This window comes from Mirounga leonina, unplaced genomic scaffold, assembly GCF_011800145.1.
Source record: "Mirounga leonina isolate KUSES-001 unplaced genomic scaffold, KU_Mleo_1.0 Mir_165, whole genome shotgun sequence".
NCBI classification, from domain to species: Eukaryota; Metazoa; Chordata; class Mammalia; order Carnivora; family Phocidae; genus Mirounga; species Mirounga leonina.
The window spans coordinates 78,111,689-78,132,895 of NW_023270415.1; the positions used below are offsets into that span (position 1 = coordinate 78,111,689).

At 51.9% G+C, this 21,207-nt stretch overlaps 1 protein-coding gene across 1 annotated transcript in view; it reads right to left on the reverse strand.

Annotated features, from left to right (window-relative positions):
• COL22A1 (collagen type XXII alpha 1 chain) overlaps positions 1-21,207 on the reverse strand; it is a 226,482-nt gene that overhangs the window by 70,188 nt on the left and 135,087 nt on the right. The window contains exons 32-39 of the mRNA XM_035012273.1: positions 20,261-20,314; positions 19,939-19,992; positions 19,161-19,214; positions 17,818-17,871; positions 16,526-16,579; positions 13,749-13,862; positions 12,520-12,564; positions 5,668-5,745 (exon numbers count right to left, since the gene is read on the reverse strand). Coding sequence (XP_034868164.1) covers positions 5,668-5,745; positions 12,520-12,564; positions 13,749-13,862; positions 16,526-16,579; positions 17,818-17,871; positions 19,161-19,214; positions 19,939-19,992; positions 20,261-20,314 — 507 coding nt within the window. The remainder of the gene's footprint in view (positions 1-5,667; positions 5,746-12,519; positions 12,565-13,748; positions 13,863-16,525; positions 16,580-17,817; positions 17,872-19,160; positions 19,215-19,938; positions 19,993-20,260; positions 20,315-21,207) is intronic.

Here is a 21,207-nt window from a genome sequence, read left to right on the forward strand (position 1 = left end):
CTATATACAAACATGCACCACAACACTTCTGTCACTTGCTGAAAATTGCAAATAGTGGAAACTCACAAAACAGAAAGCCCCAAGGGGTTCTGGATATGCTCGACACTCCCCTCTCTCTCCGCTATGCTGCTATGCTGATATTCCTCCTTCCTTCCTTTCAAGGTTGGTCATCTCTCACTCCTCCCCCGACTGACATACCTAACACCAAGGTGCATTTTCTGCTCCATAATCTTTTATCTGAGCGCTAATACGTACCAGGCTCTGTGCTGGGCTTGGGGGAAGATGCATGCAGGTGGTCCTGGAGCCTGCCTACACTCGGTGCTCCAGTAAGGACAACCACCCCTTTGATAATGGGGACTCAGTGGGTCTGGGTCTTCTGGCATCTGCCTGAGTTTGGGGAGGCTTTACCCAGAGGGTGTCAGGTGAGAGTAACTGGAGGAAGAGGCCGGGAGGCTTCACAGTCAGAGAAGGGAAGAACAGGTTCCTTTCCCTGACACGAGGAGTGCCTGCTGTCTGCAGCCAGGGTTTCCAAGGGCAGCTGGGGTCTGTCTGTCTGGGTGAGAAGGGCCGGCAGGGCCCCTCGGGGGAAGCCTCCAAGTTACTGATGAGCTCAGATCCAGGCTCTGGGTTGGTGTGGGGAAGCTACTGGAGAAGGCCAGGCAGGGAGACCAGGGTGGAAATCCAGGAGGGACATAGGAGGGAGGCCGAGAGAGGCCAGAACCAGAGCCTGGCCCATTGGAAGTCCTCAGTAGGCACAGGACTTAATATTAGCAACAGAGATTAAAAGGAGAGCTCCCAATCAGAAGTAACACTGGAAACTTCTTTCAAAACATTTTTTCATCAACAGAAAAGTCCCAAGACTTTAATCTAAACATCAAGAGTGGAGTACTCAGCTCCTGGTCATCCGCAGAGCCCTGGGGTCTGAGGGGTAACGTGCTATCCAAACCCTTCCCACCTCCTTCGTCTGCTGCCCGTGGGGCCTCACTCTGCGCAGAGAACAGGATGGGAGTGCGTGTCAGTGAGCCAAGCCCTGCACATTCCTGGAGCTTCAGCTTGGCACTAACTACTGAGAAGTGCCTGGTGTCCCCAAGCAGGGCCAGAGAAGTGGCCACAGGGCCACACGTACTCCTTTCAAGGGAAACTGGCCAGCCTACTTCTTGGGATGGCCTGAGCTGCGTGGCTCTCTGGTTCTTATAACCAAAGGAACTGAACCAAACAGGTAGATAAGACATATGCACAAAACCCAATTGCTACTATACAAGCTGAAACTAACGTGCCATTGTGTGTCAAGGATACTTTGATACAGAAACTGAGAACATTGTTGCTAGACTCAGGAGCCAAGATGCAGGCAGCCAAAAGTATCTCCAGAAAAAACTCCTGAGCACGACCTCATCACTATCGTTGCCCTACCCGGAGCGCATCAGAATGCGGGGGCGCCCAACCTTAACCCTGCCACGTCCCAAGTGTCACTTCGGGCAATGGTGTGCCCTCTGTCTCATTTGTAACATGACAAGGGGAAAGGGACCCACCTGGTGTGGATGCCCTGCTCTCTGCTGCCCCCTGCAGGCCAACTGGCGTGCCAGCTGGGATTCTTTACCTTTCAGCAGCTTTCATCTCTAGTCTAATTATTTCCTTGAGGATGGGGAGTTCAAAACACACCTCTGTGAGGACCCTGACACATTATATTGCACATAATCAGCTCCACGCTCCCTTCTTCCATCAGGCTGTCAGGCTAACAGCGAGCCAGTCCTGTCCCCATGTGCTCCTCTGCCTAAGCCAAGGGAGGCATCAGGACGAGAGACTCCAGACAGGGGAAGGAAAGGCGAGGGAGGATTTTGATGACATCGAAGGTCCAAGGCAGGATATCAGGTCTCATTACCAGTATTATCGTGTTGTAACCTCCCAACACCCCCGTTGCTGCTGCAGAAATGGCTGGTACTCGACCCATGAAGAAGCTCACAGAACCGGAAGACCCAAGTCCCGGGGAGCCTGGCTGCAAGTGGGAATCCCGCCCTGGCTGGCCTCGAACTCCTGGCTTCAGTGAGGTTCAGTGGCAATTTGATCTGCCCTCAGGCCTAGGCTGGATCATTTTTTAAGCGTTTAACACCTTGCTAAAGGAAGATCAGAGACAACCTGGAGATTAAAGGGATTTTTTTGTTAATGTCTTGAAGCAAGAGGCCAACGTTAGCAGCCACTGCTCCCCCATCCATGCCCCTGTCCAGTGAGGGTGCCCAGGTTGGCAGGAAAAGCCAGGGCTCCCTTCCAGGAGTCAGCACTGCTCCTGATGCCAAAGGCCTCGGAGCATCATGCCCTGAGAGGGAAGACGTGAAGAGTAACTTCTAAGCTTCCACCCTTAATGGAAATGAATAACCCTGCTCATCCTGCTGAAGCCACAGGTGAGGAGAACTGGCTTGGGAGGATGCGGGAAGTGATGTGTCCTGGCCCTGGCCCTGGACGAGCTATGTGGCACTGGCCACGTCACTCTGCCTTGGGAAGCTCAGACTGTTTCCCGGGAAAACAGTGTTGTAGCAGACGCCATCAGCATCCCTCTCCAAGTGCCCTGAACACACCGCAGCTGGCAGCATCCTGGGCTTTCTGTAGCCACAGGAGGACCCTTGGCCCAAGGGTGGGGCAGGCCGGGAGCTCCTGGGGATCAGCTCCCCCGCCCCAGGGAGCAGCCTTCACCCACCGGCCAACAGGCGTGGCACATAAACACCCCCGCCTAGCCCCCCTGTCAGAGGACAGCTCTGCCACGCACCTCGCATCTCCTGGGTGGTCCATGGAGGGGAGCCCTAGTCGTCCACTGTGGAAGCCTGCTCATGAACACACCCTCCCTTGCTTCCCTTCCTTTCCCCACAACACAGCCCTGTAAGTGGTGATTTTGGGAGCATTTCCCAAATAAACTCCTGGCCCTTGGATCCTGTTCTCAGGAGAGGCTTCTGCAGAATCCAGCCTTCAGCTGGTAGTAAGGCGACTTCCATGGGACTCCAGGAAGTGGTGGGTGTGCATGCTTCTACACCCAGCACCCGGCCAGACACACACCACCCGTGGCCCTGTTCCTGTGAAGGGGCAGCGGCGTCCCCAGCAGACCCTCACCCATGGCTTCACCCCTACTTCCCCTCCTCTGACTCTCAGGGCACCCCTGCATCCTCTGTGCAGAATCCCAGGCCATCAGGAGCCTAGGCAAGGGGCCAAAGACAAGATTTATGAAAATTCCATAAGGTTCTCTCTGTCACGGAAGCTTGTAATAAGTTGAAGTGGAGGAAAGACAATATACAGTTGATTCACAGCCCCTTGGTTGCAGCCAGCCAATTACTTTTCAGGTGGAATCACTTAGGCACAAACATATTTCATGGCTCATTTTAGGCAGCTCTGAAGGGGGAGGTGGGGCAGACAGCGACCACCTCTGCCCACTGACTTTCTGACTCAGGGCTTGACATGGTGAGTCCTTAGGTAACAGACCAGGACCTACAGAGACCTGCTGAGTGACAGAGGGGCATGCAGCTTACGCTTCCCTTGCAGAAAGTCTTCTAGTCTAGAAGGTCATTCCTGCAGGATGCAGGATCCTCACTCGAGCAGATCAGGCCCCACGAGGAGGAGGATTTCAGCAATAACAGTCTGAACTACTATGTTTCTTCACTGCAATCTTTGGCTAGAGTGTTCCTTCCAGCTACCAAAAGACTGGAAAAAAAAAAAATAGCCAAAGACAAAGCTGATCTAATGACGTAGGGGGGTTTGTGCTACCTGAGAATTCTTTTAAGAAAAACAAATTAACAGTACACATTCCCAATGGGATTCTAGACCCCTGCTCCATCCATGGTTTCCGGGGACATTTGGGAAGGCAGGCGTCCCACTGCTATGGGTGTGATAGAAGGGAGGCGGTCATTTCTGGTGGGGAGCGAATGAAGCAAGATAGGGGTGGGGGGACAGGGCAGGGGTGCCCTGGAGAATTTCAGGGACAGAGTGAGGAACCCAAGACAAGCATTGGGATGTCAGAGGACCACAGAGGGAAGGAAAGGGGGTTTCTGTTTGACAAGTGATATTGTGGGGGAAGAAACTGCATTTTCTTTCAAAGTATTTGAGAGACAAAGAGTGGTGTTCCTTGAATTATTTTTGACTATGGTCTGCATTTCTTGAATGCAAAACCAAGCAACGACTGGGGTCATATGCTGCTCTGGTTTATGTTGGGGTCACACTGAATAGGGGCAGAGTTAGATTGCACGTCTGGGTTAAGCAATGCTAACAGCAACAAGAATACATGGGTGGATATTGTGAGGCTTAGTAATAGCATTTGAAAAGGACTGGGTATTTGACCTTCTTTTAAATAACAGACTGTGCTACAGACTGAATGTTTGTGTCTCCCGCAGATTCTTATATTGAAAACAAACCCCCCTTGTGACGGTATTTGGAAGTGGGGGCTTCCAGAGGTTACTAGGTAATGAGCGCAGAACCCTCATGACTAGAATTAGTGTCTTCACAAAAGAGACCCTCGAGGGACACCTGGGTGGTTCAGTCAGTTAATCGACTGACTCTTGATTTCAGCTCAGGTCATGATCTCAGGGTCATGGGAGCGAGCCCTGCATCTGGCTCAGGGCTGGGTGTGGAGCCTATTTAGGATAATAATTAGGATTCTCTCTCTCCCTCTGCCCCTCCCCCCACTCTCTCTCTCTCTTAAAAAAAAAAAGAAAGAAAAAGTCAGTGCAATTTTAAGGTGCATTACTAACGTACTGTGTCTCTTTAGCAAAGGAAGGACCAAATCAGAAGATAAGTCACCAGGATTGAAAACTAGCCTTAATTTCTGAAGGCTGTAATTCAGTAAAAGGGAACAGGAAGTGTCCTCTTTGGGAAGAATCAGACGCAATGGGTGGAAGACACAGAAGACCATATTCCTATTCTCGGTGAGAAAAATTTCCAATAAATGTCAATTCTCTATGGAAATAACTGTCTAAATTTCAAACCCAGATATACTGGCTTTGAAAGAAGTGTGTCTCCTATTTCTAGAGATATTCAGGTGGAGTCTGGTTGAAAAATAACAGCTCCCCTCAACTTGGGCTGGGGTCCAGACATCCCTGGTCCTTGCAATCTCTTATAACCTCTAAAGTCACCACCTCTAAGAAGTCTGCAGACTCACATCGATCAGACTAATGTGACTTGTTCATCGCCCTACCAATGGGAGGACCACTTCACGGATTTCATTTTGGAGACTGTATTAAAACCTTCCTTGATTCTATTTATGTCCTCACCTCTATCCTAACTGGAGGCAGAGGGGTAATGAACTCATTTGGCCTGAAATACACAAAAGCATGCTATCTCTCCCACATCACACCCCTTCCCCGGACAATTCGGTTTCACTGGCTATACCTCAGATTTGCAAGTTTGGCCAGTGAGTCATTTTTTTCTTTTTTAATTTTAATGAGTTTTGTTCTTTCCTCTTTCAGTCAGACAAGCCTTGGTCTCCCCAAAAGCCTTATCCCCATAGGAAATACACCAAGTTTTAAAACAAAGCCAGTGGACAGGTCTACACCCCCTGACTGACTCGAGGACCGGTGAGCCACTCCTAGGTTGGCTGGAAAGGGTGACTCCTTGCAGGCAGGCCCAGGGAGCCAGCAGGGAGTGGCTGTGTGGCTCAGAGATGGGGGAGGAAGTTCTGGAAGAATAAAGACTCACAGGAGGGCCATCCACCCCGATGCCCGGGTCACCACGGTTGCCAGGAGAGCCAGGGATCCCAGGTGCACCTTGGTCCCCCTAGAGAGAGGAAACACAGATTAAGAGGTCAGTTCTGGGCAGGAGAGAGCCAGTGCACAAAAGGAATTATGCCCCTCCCGCCATCCCGACTGCACGATCCATCAACGCCTCTTGTGCCACGTGAGCTCCGCATGTCCCTCCACGGCCCCCCAGGCAGCCCGTCACCCACCCAGTCCACCCCACACGCGCACAGCCACCAATGGTCATCATGCACCTTTCAAAGCTTACCACGCCTCCAAGTGTGGTCATAACAAGACGTACCTCCAATGCGACCACAGTTCCAAATTTTACTGTGTGTCCTCCAGACCTCATCATGCCCCCGTCCTGACCACACCCCAGATCTGACTGCGTACCTGCATTTCAAATCAGGTCCCAAATCACCAATACTTTACCAATAATTTGCCAAGTACCTATACTTCCCCGGCCCCTTCTCCAGGGTTTGGGAAAGGCAAGAATGACTGAGCTGTAACCTGTGAGCACAGGGGTGCATGGACTGTGGGTCTCAGGTCTGTCTTCAACAGCTATTCATGGTTGACTCGAGAAAGTGACAAGTTCCCTGAGCTTTAGTTTCTTCACTTACAAAGGGTAGGTAACCACAGCGGTGGCCACATCAGCTGTGCTCATGAAACAAGGTTCTGCGCGCCGAATGCCATCCTGACACAGAGTCTGGCCTGGTTCTACATGCCAGTTAGCCCTTGTGGCAGTGGCTGTTTTCCTGCACCTGTCATTCTGGACTTTGATGGGAAGAGTAAAAGGGAAGAATGTTTGCCATTTCCTGTAGAAGGAAGCTGAGACTGACTCATACCCTTTTATCCACAATTTCAAAATCCTCAGCCTCCGAAAACAAGGGCTTATCCTAACTCACCTGGATCTGATGAGGGCTACGTACAACCTTCAGTGATCCCATTGTCTATGGATGCTTACACATTTCTGCTGCATCAATATTAGAGTTTGATTAGGAATGCTGGCCCACAGACCACAGTCAATGTTACACCTATAGTTTGCCAACTGCTACCTTTCCAATTCCAAAATAAAACTGGCCCAGAACACACATCAGTTCTGTGTGAGAGACTGCGCACCTGTATGAGGTCAGCTGAACTCAGCCAAGCCTCACATGAACCGGGGGCTGATCTTGTTCAAGCTATTTAATATCCCTGGAATGAATTAACTCCTCTGACAAATGAAAAGAGCTTTAGAAGGTTGGTGCGAAGAGCCAATGAGATAATGCACAGCAATCTGGTCTCAGGTGGAACTTGACATTGCTAGGCAACACGTTGCTTATTAAGGCTTATGTTTCTAAGCATGAAAAAAATCTCATTAATAATCAGCTTACTCTCTAACCATCATTTCAATCAGAAAACTTTACATTTGGGCCTTTAAGAAAAGTAACATTTCTAAGATGATTCGTTTTCCTGCAGTAGGACTCTGGCCTGGGTGAGTACCTAAGTCACGTATTCGTTCCACCAACCCTTGCTGTTTATTTCTAGCAGTGATATGGGCTCCTGGACCAAAAGACGCCCATTTCCAACACTCCGTGCTGAGTTCTGAAGAGAAATCGCATTCATGAGATGCGGGAGGGAGGGGGCTTGTGCAAGTCTCACAAAAGAGATCAACCAGACCCCAAACCTCTCTCTGGTAACACTGCTGCTGACCCTTATCCTTCCAGGCCCACTGCAGCCATGCTTCCTGAGAGCCGGGGCACCCCTCAGCCTCTGTACAAGGTCCCTCCCGAAATTCTCCTTTAAGCCCCAGCTGGTACATTATGTTTCTTTAGGAAAATGTGCTGTGGCTCATTCTGTGAAGTGCAAGATGCCTGGGGCTGCTAGGAAATCTAATTTGTACGCAGGGGGAAGGAGGGGAAGGCAGGAAGTCCAGAAATAAGGCATATACGGGGGAAAAGTGTAACAAACAGAGGACAAACCTGTTTCTCCTCATGCCGGTTGCAAGCACACTGAGGCAGTAAGAGGGACCCGTGGGAAGATTTCAAACGGGCAGTCAGGGGACTCTAGGTCCAGTGTTAGGACAATGTCCACCTGGTCCTGTAACCCTGGGCAAGTCCCATAACCTCTCTGTACCTTGGACCCTCATCAGTGAGAATGAAAGAGAACATTCGACCAAACTCCCATGTATCCTGTGAAGATTCATTTCAAAAGGAAGACGCTATTTAGCATGGAGCACTACAAGTATTTTATTACCACTTTATCAGTGGAATTAGAAGACAGAAAATAAACCAACCACACATGAATGCCAGACGAATCCATAGCCTTTTGCCTCTTGAAAGTATTTAATGTAGATTTTCTTACCGCTTTCTGTTTTAGCTTGGCTCCCCTCTTCCTCCCAAGGCTGCCTCACACACCAGCAAACCCCAGCCACTGCCAGCTAAACAACGCCAACTGTCCATGTTCTAACCTCCTAAACACTGACCCATCAAATAAGACCAGCCCAATTGTTCTACTTCCATAATCCCACCTCTGTCCGTACTCCTCTCTGTCCTCCACATATTTGTGTAGACCTTCATTAATCTTAACACCCTGTTCCCCCATTGTGTCTGTCTGACCCTCTGACTTCTGTGTAAGTATCTTAAAAGTAGAAACTATCCATTCATTCATTTATCCAGTAATTGAGCAAGTGTTTGTCAAGTACCTAGAATGAGTAAGACCCTGCGTTGGGTACAATATCAATACAATTTTTTTTGAAGATTTGTTTTAGGGAGAGAGAGAGAGAAAGAGAAAGAAAGAACATGCGCAAGCCAGCAAGGGGGAAGGGCACAGGGAGAGGGAGGGAGAATGTCAAGCAGACTCCCTGTTGAGCGTGGAGCCCCATGTGGGGCTCGATCTCACAACCCTGAGATCATGACCTGAGTGGAAATCAAGAGTCAGCTGCCTAACCTACTGAGCCACCCAGGTGCCCCAATATCATTATACTTCTGCATCCATAGTGCCCAGCTTAGGACCCAGCATTGGTGACAACTTTTAATTGCCATTTCCTGAGTGCCAGAATGAGTGAATCCATCATTGTCCACATTTTGTCAGGTACTAAATTCTGCCTTTGAGGGGAAATCAACTTTTTACAGAGGAGGAAGCAGGACAGAGCCAGGAAGGAGCACTCAACCCAGCCTGGAATCTGGAGTCTCTTCTTTTCAGCAAGGTAGCCATGCCTGGCTCCTTTCCCTTGTTTATGGCCCATTGTGATGCTAACATTTTCCCAAAGCAACAAAACTTCACAGCTTAATGGGCTGAGACTTTTAGCAAATAGCCCCAAGAAAAGAGAAAAAGACCTTAATGCTCTGTCAGCAAAAGGAAAAAGGCTCAAGATTAAGAAAAAAAAGGGGGGGGGGCACGTGAACTAGAATCTGAGATACTGACTCTAGAAAATATTTTGGCTGTAAGACATTCTGGGCCAGTCCAACAGTGTCCAGGAAAGAAATGTGAGTAAGTATTGGTCGTGGAAGGGGAATGACATCATTTCTTTCCACAGGAGCCCTTCGGGAGTTAAATATGCTTTACTCATTTAAACAGAAAAGGACAGAGAGTCTCAGACTAAACCACTTGCTTCAAGTCATCTATTCTGTAGGTGGCTGAGCTGGGATCCCACCAGTTCTGTATGAAGGCAAAGCTTGTTCATTTTGCTGGAAACAAGTGCCACACAAGAAAAGGAAAAGTGTCTTTAAGGACCTTCCTGCAGTTATGAGTAATTAGAAAGTGAGGCTCCCTTCCTACCCCAGGGGATTCCCTTCAGCACCATGGACAGCACTCGGGGGGGGGGGGTGGCATTCAGCAGGCTCTCTGGCTTCTCTACATCCCTCCCTCCTTCCACCCTAAGAGCAGCCCATTCTTCAACTAAAGACCTCCCAGCATTCAAACTTACCTTCTCAATGCCAATTAACTATGGAAATCTTTATCTCTAAATCACATTCTAACTTACAAATGTATACAGTATCAACACTGGAATGGGTCATCTCTTCCCATGCCTAGCATTTTAAATAAAAGTAAACATTTGGCCAAAAGGACAGCATAACTAACCATCCCTGGGTCCCCTGAAGTTGACACTAGTTGGTCAATTGGACCCGAGGTCAAGGCTCTCTGCACTCCTGTCTCTAATATTCCTTCAGGAGTGGATAAGGGCTCTCTAGATCCCCATCTCCTAGCTGCAACCCTAAAGCTGACTCCATAGGGTGATCTCATAATAAGGACCACGAATGTTTATTAAGCATGGACCTAGGACACCATGAGTTAGGCAACTATTTTTATTTGTGTCATATCACTGATTTTTCCCCAAACTCTGCCTGGGAGTTGAATTTATTGAATTCATAAATAGTTATCACAGGGAAAGGGCATCTTAAGGCATTTCTGGTGCCCTTGCCTTCCTCTCTTCTAAGAGGCTGGAGGCTCCCTGTTGGGGAGGAAAGCGAGAGCAGAGGAACACTGCCAATGACACACAGGGGTCACAGCATCACAGGGGGCCTCAGAGACCAGCCTCGGGCTGGTGATGGAGCCACAAAGCCCTCCAGAGTCTGGATCCAGCCTCCTGTTCCTCTCCACACATGCCCATTGCTCTGGGCATATGGGACTATTTTATATGCCCCAAATTCAGGAGAAGTTGTTTCTAAAGGTTTTTTTTCTTCAGAAAATAGGAAGTTGCCATACACTTGCTCAGATCACTCTGAGAACACCCCCGTTTCTTTTGACTTTGACCGTGAACAACAAAATCACTACCAGGGATTCACAGGAGCGATCATGACCTCAATCAGTGCAAGCTTAGGAGGCTTACAGAGGCTATCTGCCTGAATAGGGGGAAAACCAGGAAGCAAAGAAGTTTAATGTAGAAGCAGCAAGCATTCCTGAGGCCTCAAACTTCTATCCTGGATCTTATTGTCAATGAGCCTTTTACATACAATTGTAAAAAGCAACACCCTCTGTGGCTATGTTGTTGAGATCCCAAAGATACAGCTCTAGCATAAAAAGGAAAACCTCTCCTACTATTAAGTGGATAGGGATCTGGGGTTTGGGATAAAGCTCCCCGGAATAGCAGCATCTATGATTTTCAGAAGCACTGTATCCTAACTAACACAGCTGGGAGGGATGGGGATGCACCGCAGAAGAGTTTGGCTGACTCAGAAAGTGGCTCTGGGGCTGGCAGGCAATGGGACTGAAGCCACACAAGAAGAATTTTTAAAAACTGTTTTCATAAATACATGCAAGTGGGCAAAAAGTAATATAATGATACAACATTTTAATGTGATTTTAAATATACATGTTAAATTAAAGCAAAAATATATATAAACATTCCAATGTCCATCAGCAATGGACTGACCCACATTCTTAAGTTCAAGCAACTGAGATGGTTAAATCATGTTTCATTGGATGTGGGTGCGCTCACAGTATGTGCTTGTCTCTGAACACATTCCACGTCCTGCCTCGGTGTCTCCTCCTGTGTTAGTACCCCTGCAGAGAACCCCTTCCTCATCTCTTCCCCTTCCAAATGCTGCATGCACTTTAAAATCAGGATAAAAATCGCCTCCTCCAAGAAGCCTTCCACAGTCAAACCAGGCTGGGCTGGGGAGCCTCCTCCGAGCTTACTCATGCCTTAAGCTTCTCTCTACCCTAGCACTTGTCTGCTTCTGTCGACTCCTTTATCTGTTTGCCCCTCTGGTCCCTGAGCTGTTGGAGGGCTGGGAACATGTCCCATACATCAGTGTTGTCCCATAGCCCACCTCAAGGTCTGACACGTGGCAGCCTAGTAGATGGGCAGCAGATGCAATCATAAATGCATTCACTGGTGATCGGAGCATAAATGAGTCCATGAGTGAACGACTCCATGTAAAGGTAACTTCATTCCCGGAAAGAGTCCCTGGTCACTCAGGAAAGCTCTCCTAAGAACAGTCCCTGCTGGGGGCACCTGGGTGGCTCAGTCAGCTAAGGCCTGCCTTCGGCTCAGGTCATGATCCCGGAGTCCTAGGATAGAGCCCCACATCAGGCTCCCTGCGCAGTGGGGAGTCTGCTTCTCCCTCTCCCACTCCCCCCCCCCACTCATGCTCTCTCTCAAGTGAATTTTTTTTTATCTTAAAAAAAAAAAAAAAGGAACAGTCCCTCTTGGGTCAAGTCAGCTTTTCTGAGTTATGGTTGCAAGTGAATTGAGGGTGAGATGACAGCTATTTACCAAAGCTTCCCCCTTTCACCCCTGGGCACAGAGCTAGCTCACAAACTCAGTTTCCCCTGCTGGCAGTGTTGAGAGGTTGGGGGAAATGAATTGCCACCTCCAGGTCTGGCCCACAGTCTGTCCACTGTCTTTCCCTCATTTTCCATTGCACACCAAGGATTGGTAGCAGACTCAGGTCCTCGATGGTGGGACAGTCACTGGACTGAGGTGGCTGTGTGGGTCTGAGCTCTCCACCCACCACGACTCCCAGTAGGCTTACTGGGAATGACACGTAAAAGTTTAGTGTGTTAAACATCTGAAATTTGGGGATCATGTTACCACGATTGACTAAAAACACAAAATTGCTTAGATCTATTGCTCTGCCAGGTAAAGACCAGTGTCTTCTGCAACTTCATTTACCAGCAAGCATTTATTAGGTGCCAACTCTACGGCAATGACTTCAGGATCACCAGGATCACCGTTCAGAGCCCTCGAATCTCTAGTTAAGCCGAATGTGATAAACTGCGGAACGGGGAAGTGGACTGGAGTGGCCAGAGATGGTTTACAATGAAACTGGGCCTGTTCCTTATTTCAGGCCAACCCATGACATCATGATTTGCTTGGATACACACTCACCTTGATTCCTAGAGGTCCAGGTAATCCAGGTGGCCCACGAAGCCCCTGGGGAAATGAAGGATACAAGGACAATGATGAGACCACGAATGCGCATTTACCCATCCACCACAAGTCAAGCTGTGTGCGTCCTATGCTGTGGGCCCGAGGAAGACAAGGATCTCACCGTGGCCTGTTGTTACAGAAGAAAGCACAGTTTTTGAGCTACAGGTCTCCTATGTGTGAGTTCTGCCTCGGCCGCCTACTGCCTCCATGTGACCCTGAGCAAACCCCTGTGTCTCTTAGCTTTCTTTCCCACTTACGGTCTTCTACCACAGGCTCCCGCAAACATGGGAGGGCCAGGCTTCAAAGGAGAGCTCATGGATTCCGGAGCCTGGTCCCTTCCTCATTTCCCATGATATCAAGACCTGGGGGAGCCAATGAGAAGAGTCTTCAACTTCAGGCTGAAGGGCTTTGCTTGATGCAGACGCATGGCCAGATTTTAAAAAATCACAATTCTACATTTGGTTGTATTGGCTGAAAGCCAGGGTGAAGGAAGAAGAGATGGTCCAGTCCCTTGTGGGTTCGCAGCCAAGCTCTGTGACTTTGGCAAGTGATTCACCTCCCCAAACCTCATATTCCCCCTCAGTAATATGGGGTTGATAATACTGCCTTGTTCTGAATGCTTGTTTCCCTCCCAGATTTGTAAGTTAAATCCTAAGGCCCAAGTGAAGGTATTAGGAGATAGGGCCCTTGTGAATGGGATTCCTGTCCTTGTAAGAGAGACTCCAGAGAGACCACTCACCCCTCCATCCTGTGAGGACACAGTGAGAGGTGGGCATTCTGTAACCCAGAACAGGGCCTTCACCTGAACTTGACCATGCAGACGCCCTGACCTTGACCATGCAGACACCCTGACCTTGGACGCCCAGCCTCCACAACTGTGAGAACTAAGTTTCTGTTGTTTAGAGCCACTAATCTATGGTATTTTGTTATAGGCGCCTGAATGGACTAAAAAAAAGTACTTCTCAGGGTAGTTGTGAGATTAAATTATGGTGTTTAGTGCCTGATACCGCAGTTAACATAATAAATGCTCACCCAGTGCCACATCCTATGGATTTATGCATATTCTCTCACTTAATCCTTGGGAGGTCAGCCAGTTTCTCTCTCTCTCTTTTTTTGTTTCCTTTCCTTTTCTTTTCTATTTCTAGCCTGGTCGAATGAACACAGAAACCTCTGGACCTGACACTTACCGGCTCTCCGTCCTTTCCCTGTCCAGGTGCTCCAGGTGCTCCAGGGAGCCCGGGAGCCCCGGGATCACCCCTGGGACCAGCTGGTCCTGGACTCCCTTCTTCACCTGCCGCTCCCTGGAAAGAAAAGGGGACAGTTTCCAGGATCAGTGACATGCAGAAGGTAAGCTTCTCAATGGTGAACCAGCCTGAAGGGGTCAGGAGGCTTCCCGGTGATGCTCTGACTGTTCTACACAATGTGTGTAAGTTGGCCTGGGTCCCCCCAAATATGTATGCTGAAGTCCTAATCCCCCACACCTCAGCTGAGAAACAGGATCTTCGCAGATGCAATTCGTTGTTAGGTTGAAGTGGTCCCTAATCCAGTATGACTAGTGTCCTTGTAAGAAGGGGAAATTTGGACATAGGCAGGTACAGAGGGAAGAGAGTGTGAAGACACAGGGGGGAGGCAGTCATCAATAAGCCAACGAGAGGGTTCTGGAAGAGATGCTTCCCTCATGGCCCTCAGGAGGAACCAGCCCTGATGACACCTTGATTTAGGACTTCCGGATATGGTGAGAAACGTCAGGCAATGCATTTCTGTTGTTTAAGCCACCTAGTGAGTGATATTTGTCACAGCAGACTTGGCAAGCTGATACAAGGCAGAACGTGGGAATGGGCAGGATATTAGTGCTTTTATAGTCCAGTCGCCTACCCTGTGCAAGAAGCATCAGGTGCATCTCTTGTGGGAGGTCCTCCCATTTCTGCTTGAATTCCTCCAAGAGCAAAGAGCTCATCACCTTGCTAGGCCTTATTCCTTTATCAGGCAGCCCTGCTACACACTGTTTCTTTCCATTCAGCCAAGACTGCCCTTTCTGGAATCTTCCAGACATGTGACACTCAACCTTGAAGTTCCGTGGACAGAATCTAACCCCTCTTTACAGGGTAGGCCTCCAGCAATAGGAACACAGCTCAGGGCTCCAGAGTGGGGGGATGAGAGAAACACCAGAGACAGAGAGCTTCCAGGACCTGAGGAGGGAGGGAGCTGCTCTTCACAAATGCTCACATTTGGACCACAAAGTCTAGAGCTCCATGTGGCAGCCCTGGCTGTGGAGCTTGGGTGAAACCACATGAGCCACAGGGACTCCTCTTCCTGGGCAGGGCTCCCTGGGGGCTGAGTTACAGCGTGAATGCCTATAGACATTCCTTGCTGGAGAGAGGGTGCGATAAAGAGCAAGGGCTGGGAAAGCAAGGGCCCCTCTCGGCAAGCCTGGGGCAGGATCGGCTTCCCTGAGCCTCAGGCCAGCCACTGGACACCCGGAGAGAGAGAAAGAGCCTGCCCTAGCAGCTGGGCTTCGGACCACTTTGCAGAGCATCCTGGGGATCCCCTCCCAACGCAGCCCTGGCTCTGGGCCCTTACCCAGGCTCTTGCACAGCCAAGGAGGGGTGTCTGGCTCCCTCTAGTGGTGGATATGCCAACAGCTCACTGATTTCCTCCTCTTGGCTCTCAACCGGACCTCAAAACCTCCAGCATCTTGGTCACCCGTTTCTAAGGTCATCAGTGCCCTACTTACTGTGTGTCCAGAATAGAGAGCAATCTTCAGACGTGGTATAATCAAGGCAAAGCAGATGGGCCAGGGTTATTTTTTCCCCTGGCTTCATCTGGGTGCTCTACTTTTATTACTGTAATCTACGATGGCATTATCTTCTTTCAAAACAAAAATTAGCACTTGCACCACATAAGGGTTATTATTGGGCTTATCATCAACAGCACTCCAAAAAACCTCAGGATATGTCCTATAGGTTGGCTGATCATTTTCCTCCACGCTAAACCATTTTTATCTGAGACATGTATTTTAAAATCCAGCCTCCCTGCCAAAATGCAAATGTACCATCTATTCTTGTTAAATTCTGCCAAAATAGAAAGGACAAAATGATCTCTCCTCTAAAAGGTTCTGGCTAAAGTGGACTTGAAGGTATTCCTAGCAGGACATTGAGGGACCTGCATTTAAAGGGGCCCTGGTGGACCGTCTGCCAGGTGGAGGATGTCTGGGGACGGGACACTGCTCGCGGAGGGAGATGGGGCAGCAGATCTCCTCCCCGGCCCCCTGCTGAGCCCTCTGATGGGTCAGTTCTGCACTTCATCTTCACAACCTGCCACTGACATGTCATTGTCCTCACGTTACAGACGTCAGGCGTCTCCACACCAGCACACTGACATTTGGGGGGATTGTGGTGGGGGGTTGCTGTCCTGTGAGTGTGAGATTGTTGGCAGAACCCCGGGTTCTACCCACTGGAAGCCAGTAGCAGGCCCTCAACAAAAAACCCCAGAGACACTTTCACTTTCTGAAATGCAGGTGAAACAGGACTGGGGACCTTCCTCCCCTACCTCTGGGGCGTTGGTGTTCTGTGGAGATACCATGTCTCTCTTCCCTCTAATAAACGAAACTCCTTCTCAAACTTGGGAAGGCTTCAGGGTGCACACAGAGGTGTGGGATGGATACGCTGGTGCACCAAATCGAGAGAAAGTGGGGCTTGGAGTCAAGCTCTGCTATGCGAGATGGGGCGCGTCACCTCCTTTCCCAGAGCCTCCTCGAGCCCTCATCTGTTCCCTAGGGATCCGTATGACTCAGGTCTGCTGGGAGCCTCCCAGAGGTGGCTGCACGGCCTTCTCTCTCCTCTACCTAGAAAGCCCCTTCAGACCCCGGCGCCTGAACCCAGGCCCGAGCGGCTGGGCCTCCGCCTCCACGGCTTCTCAAGAAGCAGAGCACAGATGCCGTATGCTGAGAGCAGCCACGTCTTACCTTCTCTCCACGCTCCCCGTCTTTCCCAGGGGGCCCTCTGATGCCAGGGGAGCCCTGAAAAAATGCAGGTTATGCACATAATAAGTTCAAGATGGCCCGTGGCCCCCAGAGAAAGGTGACCCTACACCCTCATAGCCAAGGCTACTGTCTGTCCCCACGGGCTCCCCATCCTTGACTTAATTCCCCGGGGGGGGCCCTCTCCTCCCCGCCTGTCCGCATGGCCCCTCCCTGTCTGCTCACATGCCCCTGCGCCGAGCCTGCCCTGCCTGGCGGTCTGCCCCGCCCCAGGCAGTGGCTCTCAGAGGGCAGGGCCCGGCCTCCACTGGACACGAGGGAGGATGAGGGTGACCTAGGAACACAGGCTCCGCATCAGGGACCTGCTCCACCCCATGCCCTTGACATCACCTGGGGCTTGACTTGGAGCCAAGGCTTAAGTGCAAGTGGCCCAGGGATACCCCAGGAGGGAAAACAAAGCAGTGAGAAAGGGGAGGACGGTGACAGTCCACATGGGTGCAGCTGGAGCCCAGCTCTGCAGGTGCTCTCGGAGCTAGTTCAGGACGCGCCCTCCGGGGCTGCCCACGTGAAGGAGCCAGGGGTTTACGCAGCCGGCAGCTCGGGCTCATGCTCATCACCATGTGTCCTATAGCTGGACAATGTGGTCTCCGAAAGCCGGAGAAAACCCTCAGGCAAAGGAACGCAGGGTTGGCAGGCACCTCCAACGGGAGAAGCGGGGAGAGTGACGAGACATAGGCCATGTTCCAGCACCATCTCTGGCGACCACTAAGGACATGACTCAGTCTCCCTGTGTCTGCTTTTCCTCTTGGGTAGAATGGAAGCAGCGAGAAAAATCACCTCCCAGGGTCAAGGGGATTCCATGAATTAATGCACGCAAAGTTCTTAGAAGAGATGCCGCCATGTGTAATGATCAGCATCCAGGGACCCTAAGGGTCGGGACCCCTGTGAATCCTTTAGGTTTGTCCTGTCTCTTCGAAAGGCAAACTCGGAGGCTGACCCCAACATCCCCGACGTTTACAGGCTTTTTGCAGTTTTCTGCAGTTCTCACAGTTTTGTTTCCCACTTGGAGGTCTGATGAGTGACCTCGAGCCTTAGGCTGGTGAACTTTCTAGGTGACCTTGTCTGGGACGCCCATTTCTCCAGCTGTCAAATGGGAGCAAGGATTGCCTGTGCCTACACACCCCCCCGGCTTCAGGGAGGAGAATAAACATGTTAACCTGGGCGGGGGGGCTGTGGATCTGTAAGCGGCACTGGTGCCCGGCCCTCCCATTACTCACCGCACTTCCTGGGGGGCCGCCGGCACCAGGTGGGCCCGCAGTTCCAGGACTGCCCTATTCAGAAGCAGAACTTTAGAAAGGCCCAATGTATCGATGACAAACAGTTACCCCAGAGTCTCTCCCAAGCTGCCTTCTCCTCAGTTCACTGTAGCTTGCTACTTCCGACCTGACGTTCCCTCCACGGGCAAGGTGAGCCTCCTCCCGTGCGTATGTGGTGGCGCCCAGCCGGCCAGACCTCCGGTAGGTGGGATGCTGGGACAGACGTGGGAGACAGGAGGACAGAAGGGCTCTTGGAAGCTCCTTAAGACCAAGGCATGGAGGTGGCAGAGGTGGTGTGGGTGTGTGCACTTGCGTGCGTGTGTGTGTGCATGCCTATGTGTTGACTTTGACAGATGAATCAGGGAATGCTTCCTGGAGGAAGTGGACTTGAACGCAACACTGATGGTTAACAAAGATTCCACGGGAGGAGGCGTGGGGGTCAACACCCATGGAGATGGGAAGCAGGGAACTCCCCGAGGGCTGGAGGCTACTCGTGTTTCTCCCAGGCGTCCGTGCCTGCACTTGGCTTCACTGCCCTGCAGGCTGCCCTCCGCCCAGGGCTCTCTCTCTCTCCACTAGCCAGGAGGAGCCTGCCATCTGCCCCCGCCCTGTGACATCCACGTCGGTCATTGTCTTGGCTGACCCCATTCCCACTCCACCATAGGCACAGATGACCTGGGTGTGCAAGTGCCCTCCAGCCGAGGGCCTCTAACCCATGGTCCAGGACCTCTAACTACTACCAGGCTTCACACAGAGCCCCTGTGGAGGTGGCCTCATTCCACCAGTGCCACACGGGAGCCTGAGCTCTGTGGCCCTGCACCAGGACACTTCTCTCCATCAGCCCCAGGGTCCAGTGCTCACCCCACGGAGATTCTGGCCCCACGGGAGGTGAGGCAGAGCGGCGCAGAGCTCAGGAGGCGTGTGCATGAAGGCACCTATCTGCCCGTGTCCCTAGCTGTCCCCGAGTTTCTACAGGGGTGTGTGCATCACTGTATGCGTGCAGGCTGGTTTTAGAGCACGTGTATGTGTGAGCGGGTGCTGGCGTGTCCCTGTGTGCTTCACCCCCGTGCGTGTGGAAGGACACTCCGTTTGTGGGCTGGGCATGTGGACAAAGCCCTGAAAGGCTGGGAATGTTGCAGAGACCAGGATATCTCTCCCGGTCCTCGCTGCTCCAGGGGCGCCCAGCCCTGGCCGAGCACTCCGCCCATCCCTCCCATCGGCCCTGAGCCGTGAGCCCAGGGGCACGTGCCCGGCCCAGCCTCCCTCTGCGGCCCCCAGGAGGCACGTGGGGCATGAGGACTCACAGGGTTTCCAGCTGTTCCAGGTGCCCCACGTGGGCCTTCTTGTCCCTTGGCACCCTGCCCGGGACACAAAGGGGGAGGAGGTGAGACATCTTGGGGAAGCTGCCCACGTCCCCATGCAGGGCCATCTTGGGGACAGCCTGCTCATCAGAGTCAGGGGATGCAAACGGCAGGACGGGGGCAGAGTCCGAAGCACGCAGAAATCACACCCCCTGGCCACGGGGCTCGGCCTGTTATCTCGTCCCGTCCTCACCACCCCCGGGGTGTCAGCGCTGAGACATCATTAGATAAATGGGGCTCACAGGGACAGGACGGCCCAGGCCCATAGAGCCAGCCAGCGCCCCCCTGGGGTCTGAGTCCCCACAGGTCACTCCAAAAGGACCTCTCCAGAGAACGTGCCTGAGAGAGGCAGTCTCTAAGAAGCCCAAGCAGAGAAAAATGACAACAAAATCAAAACGCTAAACCGCACCAGGGTCCCTTACACCAGAGCTGCCAATCAGAGCTGGGAAGGAGGGCATTCCTGCATCTGAACCGCCCTGTGCTCTAGCATCGCTTTCCCATCCAGGGGTCCAGAGGCAGCACCCACCCCAGGGCTGCGTTCTGGGGGTGCCTTGTGAGGGCCTTCAGCCCTGGGGCGCTGGGCTCACGGCACCTACGGCAGCGCCCCCTGCTGGGTAGCCCCCAAATGCCAGGCACACTGACCAGTGGGGACAGGGAGGGACGGGGGGCTGCTGGGGATTCCTGCACCTCAGAGCCCACAGGTGGAGACAGGGCTTCTTACCGGCGCTCCAGTGGGTCCCCGAGGCCCCAGTTCTCCAGGATGGCCCTGGGATCCCTGCAACGCAACAATCGTCAAGGAACTAAGTCATCACCTTAGCTCTTAGCAGAGGGGAGTGGGGCAAGGACACATGCAACGGGTCTGATTTGGGATCCACGGTGAGGACATCCTCGGAGCCCCGAGGAAGGAGGGAGGAGCTGCATTCAGTTAGCGGGGATCCTGTGGGTAGATCGTACAGTTCAGACCTGCCACCACGCGGCCCTTGGACGCCCTGTAGCCAATGCACAGGCTGAAGGGCATGGGGTGCGGGGTGCAGGGCACTCACCGGTTCCCCAGGCACGCCGGGATCACCCTTCTCTCCTTTTGGCCCTTGTTCTCCCTGTTGGAGAAGCACAGAGTATAGTAGACATGCCCTGCCCCGCCCACAGATCCGCCACACTGCCCCCACCCCGCCCCGCCCTTTGTCTGCGCCCGACCCATTAGCAAGGCTGCTCCCTCAGCCTCTCCCCTGTGACCCCCTTGGACTCTGATGATTCTTACTCATCCTTCAAATCTAAGACCAAGAATCGCTTCTGCAGGGAAGCTGACCCCAAACTCGGGGACTTGCATGGCAGCGCGATGCTGTCCTGTCCTGCCCTGTCCTGCCCCATGTCCTCCACACACTTGACCCACAGCAGTTTTACCCTTATTTGTACGGTTTGGGTTCGACTCCCACCCCCTTCAGCCCCGAGGCCTGCAAGCGCCGATCATCAACGAATAATGATGGAAGGAATGTTGAGGGGAGAGACTTTTCTCAGACTCCGAGCTCTCCCCTTCCTTGTCTTGATGAAGAAGCTGGGGAAAGGGCTTTGCTTGAGGGATCTGGCAGACTGGAGACTGAATGCTGCACTCTTGGTGGCCAGACTGGGGTGTCTAATTTTGCTAAAGAAGAGATGGGCCACAGGCGGGAAAAGGGGTGCCACACTGGGAGCTGCCCAGAATGGAACAATCTAATGTTGGGAAGAGACAGGCCATTCTCCTGATCTGCTGCTATCACATCCAGGACTCCCAACACACCTCCCAGGAGGCGCAGAGAGACAAGAGGGCCTCACCCTGCTCTTCACAAGTGACAGGGAGAAGGTGGGCAGATAGGAGGCTCCATCAGGGGCAGACCTGGAAGGGCTTAGGCCTCTATCTTTCAAGAGCTGAAGGGCCATCGTGGGAGAGGGGTGGAGACAGTGGCCCAGAGTGAAAACAGCCTCAGCTCTAGATCCATAGGAACTGACCTAGAAC